At 43.2% G+C, this 13,914-nt stretch overlaps 1 protein-coding gene and 1 long non-coding RNA gene across 5 annotated transcripts in view; one reads left to right on the top strand and one right to left on the bottom strand.

Annotated features, from left to right (window-relative positions):
- LOC120570380 (bone morphogenetic protein receptor type-2-like) overlaps positions 1-3,629 on the top strand; it is a 35,024-nt gene extending 31,395 nt beyond the window's left edge. For all 4 annotated transcript variants that reach the window (XM_039818691.1, XM_039818692.1, XM_039818694.1 and 1 more), the window contains 2 exons: positions 88-1,225; positions 3,061-3,629. In XM_039818691.1, the coding sequence (XP_039674625.1) occupies positions 88-1,225; positions 3,061-3,359 (1,437 nt within the window). In that variant the 3' untranslated portion in view covers positions 3,360-3,629. The remainder of the gene's footprint in view (positions 1-87; positions 1,226-3,060) is intronic.
- Positions 3,630-5,919: 2,290 nt separating this feature from the next.
- On the bottom strand, positions 5,920-6,494 carry LOC120570395. The gene is made up of 2 exons (XR_005641058.1): positions 6,170-6,494; positions 5,920-6,008 (listed from the first exon to the last, which is right to left on the bottom strand). It is a non-coding gene; the product is annotated as an uncharacterized LOC120570395 (long non-coding RNA).
- Positions 6,495-13,914: the final 7,420 nt, after the last annotated feature.

A 13,914-nucleotide genomic window follows, 5' to 3' on the forward strand; every position in this document is an offset into this window, starting at 1 on the left:
CCACACTGACTCTGTCACTCGTTCTGATTGTCGTGCTGTTGTCCCCGGTACCACAGTAAAACTGATCCAGCATCGTCTGTATTTCAGGTGGAAACTGGCGTTGCTAAGATGAACACGGTGGCGGTCGCCACGGCTGCAGAGCCTCGCCAGGTAACGTCGGTGACTTTCAACGCCACCACTGTGAGCCGAGGTCACTCGAAAACGGCACTCGCCGGCGGCTGCAGCGCGGGCGCCCCCGCCCTGGTGACCAACAGTCTGATCGGACGCGGGCGGACCAATCCGGCCGGGCCGCAGCTGGAGGACGAGGACAAGATGGAGGCCGGAGAGGACCAGAGGACCAACCTGCTCCACGCCAGTCAAGAGGACCAGAGGACCAACCTGCTCCAGGCCAGTCGAGAGGACCAGAGGACCAACCTGCTCCAGGCCAGCCCCGACGAACACGAGCCGCTGCTGAGCCGGGAGCAGCCGCCCGCTGAGAGCCAACCGGGCCGGGCATCGAACGCCAACAACAACAACAACCGGACGGCGTGGGCCTCCGGCGAGGAGAGAGGTCAGGGCTCGGGTTCAGACCCTTGTGTCCGCAGAGCGCCGGTGTCGACCCACGGGTCCTCCAGAACCCCAGAGACTCGTCTGGTCCGGACTCAAACAGAAGAAGCTCTGGTGCTGGATCCAAAAGCCCTCGGATCCCCGGTCTCTGATCCAAAGGCCCTCGGACCCCCAGTCTCTGGTCCAGTCTCTGTTCCAAACCCTCCAGTCTCTGATCCTAATCCTCCAGTCTCTGGTCCAGTCTCTGTTCCAGACCCTCCAGTCTCTGGTCCTAATCCTCCAGTCTCTGGTCATGTCTCTGTTCCAGACCCTCCAGTCTCTGGTCCTAATCCTCCAGTCTCTGGTCATGTCTCTGTTCCAGACCCTCCAGTCTCTGGTCCTAATCCTCCAGTCTCTGGTCATGTCTCTGTTCCAGACCCTCCAGTCTCTGGTCCTAATCCTCCAGTCTCTAGTCCAGTCTCTGATCCAGACCCTCCAGTCTCTGATCCAGACCCTCCAGTCTCTGATCCTAATCCTCCAGTCTCTGATCCTAATCCTCTAGTCTCTGAATCTCAACAACCCGCAGCTCTTGCAGGACCTGCAGCGGTTCTACGCCGTCCAGCCTTCGATCCTCAAACTCCGCAGACCAGACGCGGGCGTCCGTGTTCCCTCGACCTATCAGCATCCCGCATCTCTTCAGGTGAGGCAACATTAAAGAGTAACCTGGACTCTCTGTCTCCATATGTGTGTGTCTGAGTGTCTGATGGAACAACAATCTGTGAACCTGGTCCAGTACTGAACCAGAACCAAGCAGCAGTTAGAGTCCACTAAAAGTTCTGTTGTTGCTGCTGACAGACTCAGATTATTATTCTAAGTGTGTGACAACATTATGGGATGGATCCCTACAGAAATAGACCTTTTAGTTAAAGAGTAAGATCCTTTTAGTTGGAAAGAAGACGGAATAAAGGAAGTACGTAGGAAAGGAGGAAGGGAAGGAAAGAAAGGGAGAGAAGGAAGGAAGGATGAAAGGAAGGAAGGATTCAGTGTCCTGTCCCAGAGGAGAGAAGAAACTAGAAAATATTCACATCTAACAAGCTGACATCACACAAGTTTCTCTGTTTTTACATCAAAAAATGACTCAAACTGATGAATTATCTAAATAGTTGAAGATTAACTTAATCCTCCTGATGTCCTCTGGTCTAATCTGACCCATTTTCAAAAAGTTTTTATATCAGAAATTTGGGTTTCTTTCAACCAAATTGTTGAAATAAATAACGTGGATGGTTCCCTACAACGCTCTGCACAAGTTCGATTCAATTTCAGAGCATTTGAATTTTTGGGGTGTTGAAAAAAGCACAAAAACGTCAAAAGGTGCAGAAAAAAAACGTTGAAAAAAGTGACAAAAATATCGGTGGAAAAGCAACAAAAATGTCCAAAACGTTGAAAAAAAGTATAATTTTTGTTTTAAGATAATTTTTTGGGCTTTTACACCTTTTATTCTTCAGGACAGGTAAAGAAGAAGGGGGGGTGTTAAAAGAAGAGTGGGGGGGGGGGGGGCTTTTTGGGAGAGAAAACCCCCCCTAGTATAAAAGCCTGCTCTACCCACTGAACCAACCCGGCCACGCTTTTCCCGATGTTTTTGTCGATTTTTTTGAAGCTTTTTCCGACAATCTTTTATGAATTTATCTTCAAATGCCATCAAATTGACTAAAACGCCCAAATTGAATGAAAGTAGTGAGCTGATAGTTTATTTCACTGGTGAGGAGCGCTGTATGGAACCATCCACGATAGTTTCTTTGACTATTTGGTGGAAAGAAACCCAAAATTTCTGCTATAGACATTTTTTGAAAATGGGTCAACGTTGAAAAAAGTGACAAAAATGTCAGAAGGTGCAGAAGAAAACAGGTTTTTTTTATTATTTTTTGGGGCTTTTCTGCCTTTTAATTAATTGACAGGACAGCTAGGTGAGAGGGGGGAGAGAGAGAGAGAGAGGGGGGGGGGAAGACATGCATCACAGGTCGGACTCAAACCCTGGACCTCTGCGTCGAGGCACAAACCTCTCAGTATATGTGCACCTGCTCTGCCCACTGAGCCAACCCGGCCACGCGTTTCCCAATGTTTTTTGTCGATTTCTTTCATGTTTTTTGTCACTTTTTTCATGTTCTTTGTCACTTTTTTCATGTTTTTTAAAACTTTTTTGTCACTTTTTTCAAGTTTTTGGTCACTTTTTTCATGTTTTTGTTGATTGTTTTCTGCATTTTTCCAGTGTTTTTGAAGCTTTTTCCAACATTCTTTTATTAATTTATTTTCAAATGCTATACAATTGAATAATACATCCAAAATCAATGAAAGTAGTGAGCTGATCATATATTTAACTTGTGAGGAACGCTGTATGGAACCATCCACGTTAATTTCTTTGACTATTTGGTGGAAAGAAACCCAAAATTTCAGCTATAGAAACTTTTATGAAAGGACAACCGGAGGTTAATAGATGAATCTTTGCAGCTCTAATAAAACCTCTGTCTCCTCCTCCAGATGAGGCTCCTCTGACAGATGACGGCGGTCTGAGCGCCTCGGGAGAGAAAATTAAACGGCGAGTCAAGACTCCATACACGGTGAAGAAATGGCGTCCGGCCTCGTGGGTCGTTTCCACGGACACAGCTCTGGACCCGGACTTCAACAGTCAGACCCATTTCCCTTCTGGCTTCCACGGAGCGGGAAGCTTCGGCATCCCCAAAATCAACCAGTCTAAATCCAGCATGGCGGTGTTTCTGGTCGGAGGCGGAGCCACGGCCACCGCGACCTCCGACCCCGACGGGATCACCTGCTTCTAAACGGCGGCGTTGTCTTTTCTTAAAGGGCCAGTGTTGTGGGAGTTTGTCCCGTCTAGCGTTGAGATCGTATATATCTCAATCAGCTCTCTCTCACCACACAGTTCACAGCAGGTATCAACGCTACAGTCGCCTTCACACTTCTACAACACGCTCTCTCGCTCTTTTTAATCTCCGTTTTCTTTTTCTGGGAGAAGAAGAAGAAGAAGACTCCTGTTACTGAAATTTGGATTTTGAATACGTATGTTCCTCCATGTTTCCTTCTTCTACCCGTTAGCAGCATTAGCAGCATTAGCAGCATTAGCAGTAGCTGTGAGTTTATCATGTGACAGAGAAAAGGTGAAAGGTGGAGCACGCACACACACACACACACACACACACACACACACACAGAGAGACACACACACACACAGACACAGGCACAGGCACACACACACACACACACACAGAGACACACACAGACAGACACACACACACAGACACAGGCACACACACGCACACACACACAGAGAGACACACACAGGCACACACACACACAGATACACACACAGAGACACACACACACACACACAGAGACACACACGGTACCCGGCCCTACCCGGAGAGAGAGTTCCCTTATTTCACCTCTTGGTCTTCCTTGTCTTTAGTTGTGGTAAATGGAGCACCAACCTGAACCAACCTGAACCAATCAGAACCTAACAGAACCAATCAGAACCAAACAGAACCAAACAGAACCAAACAGAACCTAACAGAATCAATCAGAACCAAACAGAACCTAACAGAACCTAACAGGACATCTGGCCCACGGTTAGACGGCTATGAAAGCTTTCTGACAGAATCAAAGTGACTGTTGGAACCGGACAGAAGATCTGGAGAGCTTCAAGAAAACCCCCGAGGCCCTCGTCTTTATTACAGCCGGCATGTCCAGACCAATCAGATTAAGGCTTCATCTCCATGGCTACATTTTGGTTTAAAAAGGAATATCTTCTGCTCTGTTTTCTCCTCTCATTCCCCCTGCTCTGGCGTTTTCTCCTCTCATTCCCCCTGCTCTGGCGTTTTCTCCTCTCATTCCCCCTGCTCTGGCGTTTTCTCCTCTCATTCCCCCTGCTCTGGTGTTTCCCCTGTCATTCCCCCTGCTCTGGTGTCCCCCCCCTCATTCCTCCTGCTCTGGTGTCCCCCCCCCCCATTCCCCCTGCTCTGTAGTGCTGGAGATGGAGTCTGAAAACATCACTTCAACATGTTTTGGCTTCAGGAAGTTTCCAGGAGCTGAAATATAACAATCAAAGACATTTTACTTGTTTTTCTAAAGATGAGTACCCTGGATTTTGGACTATTGGAACTCTTTATGAAATGTCAACACGTATGGATCTACTTTCTCTTGATGCACGGGACACTTTTTCAAGGATAGTTTTGAGTCCTGTGACCGTTTTTGCTCAGACTTTCAGCCTCTGTGTCTGTCTGTGTAGCACAAATTCCAATATGCCATATATATATATCTATATATATATCTATAGATATATATATCTATATATAGATATATATATCTATATATATATATCCTTTGGGGGAAGGGCATATCAAAGTGGGGTCTGGGTGTCCTCCCCCAGGGTTATTTTGAGCATCAAAGACTTCATTTCCTACATTCTGATACACTTTTTTTGCACCAATGTATGGTGTGAAAACCTTTTATTTATCATATGAGAAGGAAAAACACAGATGACATTCAAAATATATCCAATATATAATGGAATATATGAAGCAGGAAGAGGCTTTCACATCAGGGACCTGAGCCTGGCTCATAAGGCTGACCCCAAAGCACCGAGGTCAGGATAAGATAGGCTGCTTATGGAGGGAAGGGAGGGTACTGGGGTTAGTGTAGGGGGAGCATTGGGGCACGGTCGCTACACACCACACACACTACACATTACACATTACACACTACACACATACACTACACACACACTACACACATACTATGCACTACACACATACTACACATTATACTACACACTACAGACACTACACTACACACTGTGCTCAGAGAGGAGCAGGCTGATGAAAGATGAGAGAAGTTAGTTTCGTTTGTCACATTACTGGACCCCGTATTTGTGATTCAAATATCTGAAGTGAAAGTTCTGTCACAGATATACAGATATATGTTGTTGCGTATCATTGCACATTTTTAATTGGGTGTATGGAAAATCTTGGAGATTTCGGCTGCGTGGCGTGAGCGTGTCAGCTGCGTGGCGTGTCCGTTTATATTTCGGCTTCCATGGTAACAGGTTAGAGCGTGTACACTGCCTGTGTGACGCGCACGTCTCAGAAAAACACGTGCATGCTAGAAATAGGACCGACGCCTTTTTTCATGCCACACGCCAGCGTGTTGGAAGCGTTTCCAGGCTAAATAGAACACAAACAGATGTTTATATGTCGTTTTGACACAAATACATATTAATAAATGACATGTTGATGTGTGAAAGTCTCGAGGTTTGATATAAATGCAGATATTGTTAAGCTCCGGTGTAGTGACTCAGGCTCAGAGACGAACACACGCACAGAGAGGGTCAGTTAAGGTGTTTATTTCCACAGCGTGTTAGGCAGAGAGGACCGGGATGGGAGCTGAGTGGTGTGGAGAGCAGGCAGCACTGAGAGCTGGATAACGAGGAGAGCAGGCAGCAGATGAGCAGGTCACAGCGTGGGAGCGGCAGGCAGGCAGCAGGTACAGAACAGAAAGACAAGTTTAAATGCAGCAAAAACTACAATGCAGAGAGTGTAGGAGCGGAATCGTAGGTAGGTTTACAGAGCCAAGTTACCACTGGTTGTGTAGAAAGGAAGTGGCGCTGGAGAGGTGAACAGCCCGGGTAGATAACTGCTGGTTGAATGATGGATGAGCTGCAGCTGGTGGGAACAGAGCTGGAGAGAGTGGCCACGCCCCTTGACCTAGATCCTCTGAGTGAACTGCCACAGCAGGTGGAGACAGACACAGACAACAAACAGGTAGGAACAGGGAAAACAGAGCCGGCCCATAACAGATATATAAATGTATGGATTTTGAAATATGTCACCTGTCAATCCAGAAGGAAATATTCTGGAGCCTATTTTGCCATCAATACTGCCGATGTTGTCTTTGCTGTAATCTGATCAGTATATATTTATGTTTATGTTTATGGGAAACATCCATGTGTACAGACAAGGCTAGCAGCAGTCAGACACATTTCTGGTGTGCAAAGACATTGAAAACGCCACGCTCACCACGCCACGCTCACGCCACGCTGACGCCATGCAGCCAGTGTGCAGGAGGCCTGAGTGTGGGCCAGGCGCTGGGTGGTAGGAACGGTTCCTCCTGGAAGATATTTGGGCTCCGGCTGTGACTCAGCGTCTCCGTGAGCAGAGGTGATCGGCTCAGTAAGCACTTTAAACTACGTTATTTACAGAGCTAAAAAACAACAACATATTAAACACTTGTGCAATTAAAATAGTACCAGAGACATTAACGTAGGAGATTCTTCTCTTTGTGGTTGTGTTTGTGTGTCCTTGTGTTTGTTAAAGATGAGTTTCAGACCTTAGCTATGCAGTTCAGCTCCTGAAGCCTTTTACATGTTTCTGTTGGGGGGGTGGTCCTTTAATTTGCACTCTTTACAAAGTCCTTACCGCTGCCTTGTGAGGTCTGCTGTACAAAAAGAACATATGGAGAATATAAAAGCCTTTGTAAAGCCTTTGTGACTAGTCTATATCTAGGGATTCAACTTCCGGGATTGTTCCGGTGCCGCAAGATATTCGGCCGGATATCCCGTCCCCTTCCTCTGTCTCTGTGTCGGGGTTCTAACCTACGGTGGATTTGTGAGGACTATGGTTAACTGGTCCTCAGATCTCTGCAGGGTAAATCCAGACAGCTAGCTAGACTATCTGTCCAATCTGAGTTCTCTGTTGCGCTGACACACCAACCCGATAAGCGGCCGTCGGACAGTCGTAAGCGTTAATTTTGGCTGATTTGACTTGTTGAATCGACCAGTGGGCAGTCGGACTCAATGACCAATCTGATTGGTGGAGTACTAGCCCTTGACTAGCGAATCAGGGCTTCTTCCACTAGAAGAAGGCCGAGAGCTGACCACGCCAATATCTTCTTATTACTCGCCATGACAACAAGGATCCTTCTTGACTACTACCACCTCTCTCTGATGAAAACAAGGACTGACCACAGCGTGCTCTGTGTTTACCAGGTCTACAGAGATGGTCCCTCATTTTTTGGGCGACAACACAGATTAGCGCCGCCTGCTGTTATGGAGACGTATTACGTCTCGCGCACGTGCAGAACGTACACTCAACTCGGCGTCTCTTCAGTGTGTTCTGAGGAACTTTTTGGACCAACTCGGGGAGGCTGATCAGTCCGACTGGCTTTTCTGCCGACGGTCGGCCGTCTGGTTGGTGGTCAGAGCCTTAAAACTCTTGAACGTACACACATGTTCCACCAAAACAAGTTCCTTCCCCAGGCTTTTTAGCAGAGGCACCGCGGCTCCGTCCGGAGCTTAGCCCCGCCTACGGTGATTGTGATTGGTTTAAAGAAATGCCAATAAACCAGAGCACGTTGTGTCCTCCCATCCCAGAATGCTGTGTGGACTAGCCAGACCTTCCTCCACAGTTCTGTGTGAATATTTAGTGTCATTATATGAAAGGTATATGCATTTAGTAGTAGTTGTAGTAGAACGTTTTTAAAATGTCTGGTTTTTTTAAAGGAGTTTGGTGAGATAATGAAGCAGGACTGAATTAAAAGTCACTCCATTTTTCTGCTTTTTTTATATTCATGATTTGTTGTTTGTTTAGTTTTTTTTTTATAACAAATCGAATCCTAGTTAAATTTCTCTCTTTTTGTTCTTTGAACGGCTGATTTTATAAAGTTATATCCGTTTAGATTTGTATTTATGTGACACCTTTTAAATGTGCAACTACAATAACTAACTAATTTACATTTAAGAAGCATTATGCACTTTTTTTCTGGCACTTTCTTGTAGTTTGTCCTGTTTATTGTCTTTTAAAACCAGAGATTATTTCCCTGTTGCTCCCAAACTGCACCGTGTCGCCAACAACAGCCTAAATATGATCTAACCCGTGTTTATTTTGGATTTATTTGGAGGCGCCTTCTTAAAATGTGCTTCTGTTTTGTTATTTTTGTATTTTCTATACTGTTTGTACTGTTTTTAGATATGCTAACGTGTACATACGGAGGATAGCTGTTTGTTTAACGTGTAAACTTGTGAAGGCCGATGGCTCTGAGCAACACAAGCAGACATCCCATAGTTTAGTCCAGAGACGACAAACACGCAGTCGCAGAGAAGACACTTAAAGATTGGCTTAGGAAAAAGTCGCAAAAAAACCTTGAAAAGGCCAACAAAGAAGTGAGAAAAAAGGACAAAAATGTCAATAAAAAGCGACAAAAAAAATGTATAAAGTCGAACAAAAAGTCAAGAAAAGAAGAGGCAAAAAAGGCACAAAAAAACCGTTTGGAAAAAGGGACAAAAATGTCAGAAAAAAACATTTAAATAAAGAACTAAAACAGCGAAAAAAGCAACAAAAAAACGACAAAAACGTTGCTGACTTTTCAGAAGCTTGGTCCCTTTAAAGTCATTTACTGTATCTTACATAGTTCTCATAATGCTCGATAAATAGCATCTACATGTCATCTGTGTTACTACATTTAGGATTAACTCAACGTGTAGCCTCCTGCATGAAATATCACACAACTAAAAGGTTAATATAAGGGTAACTACCCTGTTTTTATCAATCATGTTTCTGTGTCTAAGTGACTGACAGGAACAACAGTCTCTGACATTGGTCCAGTATTAAGAGAGAGAAACAAGCTACAATGTAAATTAAGAGGACGGAATTGCGTTCGCCAAACCCACCAGACTCCATGTAAATAATCAGGACTTTTTTCATAGTAAACCACACCTCATTCAAAGTGGACAGAAACTAAATAAAACTATCAAAAGCCGTCTTGGTTCATCTTTCCACTGTTCCAACAATCACCACTCTGGTTTGGTTGAAATAAACCCTTAATTCACCCATTTACATGTGGAGATATGCTGGCTCTATACACGCTAAAAGTCCTGATTATTTACATGGAGTCTGGTGGAGATATGCTGGATCTATACACGCTAAAAGTCCTGATTATTTACATGGAGTCTGGTGGAGATATGCTGGCTCTATACACGCTAAAAGTCCTGATTATTTACATGGAGTCTGGTGGAGATATGCTGGCTCTATACACACTAAAAGTCCTGATTATTTACATGGAGTCTGGTGGAGTTTGGTGAATGTGATTTCGGGGCTGTTTCATGTTAAACTAAAAGGATCTTACTCTTTAACTAAAAGGTCTATCTCTGTAGGGATCCATCCCATAATGTTGTCAGACCTTTAGACACAGAAACATGGAGCCATAGAGTCCAAACAGTTAGCGTTTAAGTTATTTCTAAAGTCTCTCCAGCTGTTTTTTATATATCTGAGTTTCTGTATTATATTTCAGACTCTGCCACGGCTAACACTGTATATAGATTATAAAATATCATATGTAACTGCTGTATGGATTCTCATGTCTGTTGTTGAATATGCATCATGTCACAATAATTTCTAAATATTTACATTACAGGGTTCAACACAACATGACACACACACACACACACACACAGACACACATGCGCACACAGACACACGCGCACACAGACACAGACAGACAGACAGACAGACAGACAGACACACACACACACACACACACACACACACACACAGACAAAGACAACTTAACCTTAACGTTGAACCCTGCATTAGACTATTATTACACATTGTGTGTACTTTCATACGGACCAATCAGCATCTCTGTCAGACTGTTGGTGTTGTCTGCAGCAGTATTTCTGTCCATTTCCCCCCAGCATGTTGTACAGTCGTGCAGACTATGAGTCAACCTACAGGAAGAGTTTCATCCCTATATGTCATAAACCTCATACAAATATCACAAGATTAAGTTTATCATTGAATAAAGTGCAGAGGATCCATCGTGTCAACGTGTTTTATTTATTATGTGTGTGACTCTGTGTGTGTGTGTAAAATAATAAAATATATATATTATATTATATTATTATATATTGGCATAAAATTAAAAGGATTAGAATAAAGGAAGATAGCATTACAAAGTCAAAACTTAAAATGTAATTTAATATGTCTGGTGGCGCTCTGCCTGTAGTTCCTGCTGATGTCCACCGGAGGGCACCATGACGTCACTGAACTTAGTACCCTATATGTAGAGAGTGTGGCCAACTAGGGAATCTAATGTTCTGAGCATACCGTCCTGCAATTGGTTCCGAGGTGGTCACGTGTTTCATGGACTCCACGTTTGATACCAACATTCATCTGATTCCCATTGATATAGTGCAGGGAATAGTGGAAAAATGTAATACATTATTTAAAAAATGACATAAATCACTGAAAAAATGACCAACTGTTGCCACAAGTCCCCCCGTGAACCAAAAAGGTGAAAAGTGTGGGAGCTGTTCATTATTGTGTGAGGTAAATGTCAATTTCAATCTTTTATATGATAACTAATTACGTAGGACAAATATAGTAATACCATCGTTAATGTGTACATTGCTGAAAAAAGTTCTAACACTGCTTTAGAAATTAATGAAGTTTGAAGTTAGCCTTATGCTAGCGTTAGCTTTTTCGCTAGCACTCCATGTACCTAAATGCTTGTGATCTCGCCGTAGTCATAGCAATAGAGTCCAGCAGTGTGTCTCAAATCGCGCACTTCTGTACTTATACTAGCTATTTGAGTACACTCAAAATGTCACTCGTCGAAGTGTGGTAAATGCAGTGCACTACAAGTACCCGGATGGTGCACTCATAACGGTCAAAAAGTTGAGTGTGGATCGATAAACACTTTCCACACTCAACGGTCGCCATCTTGGCTACGTAGCGGAAGGGGCGGAGCTAACAAAAGGTGAAAAACTTTCGATAATGGTGGCCGAATACGCGACAGCGAGACCCAAATGTAAGTTCAACATTAGTCTTTTTGCTATACTTGTTTAACATATAAGCAACCTGTTTATGTATATTTGGTTAATTTTGCAGTCGTGATGATTTTTGTACTGCGAATTATAACGTTTATTTGTACCGTAATTTGACGTGCTATCAAGCTAGCTTTAGCTAACCTTAGCTAGCTAACAGCGGCGAAGTTACTGGTACTTCTGTACTCTTTGGTTTAACCACTGGCAAATAGGTTATAACCTAGCTAACGTTACATGTGTTGTGTTATACGTTTGTTTGTTTTAAACTATCGTCCTCACTGTAGACGATTTTAGCGTTAGATGTGTGATCTGGTAAATATACATTAAGCTGCGAGCGTTAGTAGTAATGTTACAGTACATTAATGTATGCTATGTTATATCGTATTAACAGTGCTGTTGCTGTCCTGATCTGACTTATATAATCGTTAGGGACACGTACGTGGCAGCCGTCAATGCTGCCAACTTGAGCCAAGTCCTCCTCTGCTGGAAGTCGAATGACCAGGAGGAGGAGAGAGAGGATTACCCTGCTGGTCTTGTGGACAGCACGGTGCACAGTGGCCCGGGGCATAGCAAAGGCTCTGGCTAAACCACGATCAGAACCACGATAAGATGTACCGCTGGCTAGCCAAAAGAGGAAGACAAGGCCCTCGATGACGGGTCCCCAGCCATGGTCACACACCGTGCCGAGGATGTACTGTTAAAGGATCCTGCTGGAGAGTCTGAAGTCCCCCCTCATATCACTTTCCCCATCAAAGTACAGGGCCAGCAATGAATAGAACAATAGGATCTATTTAAATGTCTACTGGGTTGCCTCTGCTTTCACTCTTGTATTGTCACTGTAATTAATAGCTATTGCAATCAACACCCTTTATATAAACATATTATGACTATTTTCTATGTTAACGTTATATGTCAGTTGGACACCATTTTAATTGCTAAAATTTTTTTTTACAATGAATTAAGAGCAAAAGTATGAATATCCTCATACCTGGATGTTTACGGTTGCATAAAAGAGAGGACAAAAACATGCAACAATAAAAACAATCACATTCATTTTGATGAACAAGGCAGAAATGTATTTTTCATGAGTGACAACCAGCAACAGGTGGTGGGAATGCTCTGCCCTGGGTATAATTCACAATTTCACAGAAGAAGAAGGAGGAGGACTGAGATGTTTTGATCGTCACTTCCGGTAAGTACATAAGGCAGTGCACGATTTGAGACAACACTCCCCCGTCAAATTTTACGCACTATGCAAGTAAGTACATAGTGTACGAAGTGTACTTCAGTTAGTGCACTATGGGAAGTGTGCGATTTGAGACACACTACATGTGTCTTTATTATGTTCATAATAATATTGGAGGGAAAGTGAAACACAGCTTGGACGGGGATGTTGTTCGGCTTTTCACAAGTTTAGACAGCTACGCCGATGTTTGCTAACATTAGCGCAACAGCGTTAGCCTAGCCTGCTAGGTAGCTAAATATTACGACTGCCTTCGGAGTTTCCTATATGTGTGTCCACATCGTCAACATAAGACCTGTGGCGTTAGTGCTCCTTTTGTACTATCGTTTTATTGAATGAAATATTGAGCTTCGCTCCTCTGAGATGGGTGAGTTTTTGTTATGTTACACACAAAGCTAGCTATAGTTAGCCTGTATGCTAGCGGACATTAGAAAGGTAAACACTGCTAAGAGACTTATTAGGTGACCGGTCACTCACTACATGGGCATTTTTTATTGGCCCATTTACGATATAGAAGGTAAATATACACTGGAATATTTCCGTAAGGGCCTTTCACATATTGACAAACGTTGATAATAACATAAGCAATGCCTGTTTAAGGTGAAAATAAGTGATTTATTTCAAGATAGCATATCCGCCCCATAGGGTTACACTGTAGAGTCATCTGACGTTGGTATCCAATATGGCGCCCATGATTTGAGTTGGCCACACTCTCTAAATAAAGGGCACTAGGCAGGACAATAAATATATTGTACAACATGTACAGATATGCGCAATGTAGTAGCAGTGGCATACGTAGAACTCGGTGACTCGGTATTCAGATACTTTACTTAAGTAAAAGTACTAATACCACACTAGGAACATACTCTGTTACAAGTAAAAGTCCTGCATTAAAAATGTATCTTCAGTAAAAGTGGAAGTATCATGAAAATATACTTAAAGTATTAAAAGTAAAGAAGAATCCTCCCATTTTAATGTGTAAATTAAATGGTAACTTTCAGATTTTTTTTAATTCTTTAATTTAACCTTTATTTATTCAGGGGAGGTTCACTGAGAGACAGCCTCTCTTTTGCAGGAACGCCCTGATCACATTCACACAGTTCCACATTCATACCTGGAAGCTGGACTGCTTCAAAATGTTGATGTTGAAATACTGTCATTAATTATATATATATATATATATATATATATATATATATATATATATATATATTAGGGAGGCTGTCAATCGATTAAAAAAATTAACTAATTAATCGCACAA

The sequence above is a fragment of the Perca fluviatilis genome, chromosome 12 (genome assembly GCF_010015445.1).
Source record: "Perca fluviatilis chromosome 12, GENO_Pfluv_1.0, whole genome shotgun sequence".
NCBI lineage: Eukaryota > Metazoa > Chordata > Actinopteri > Perciformes > Percidae > Perca > Perca fluviatilis.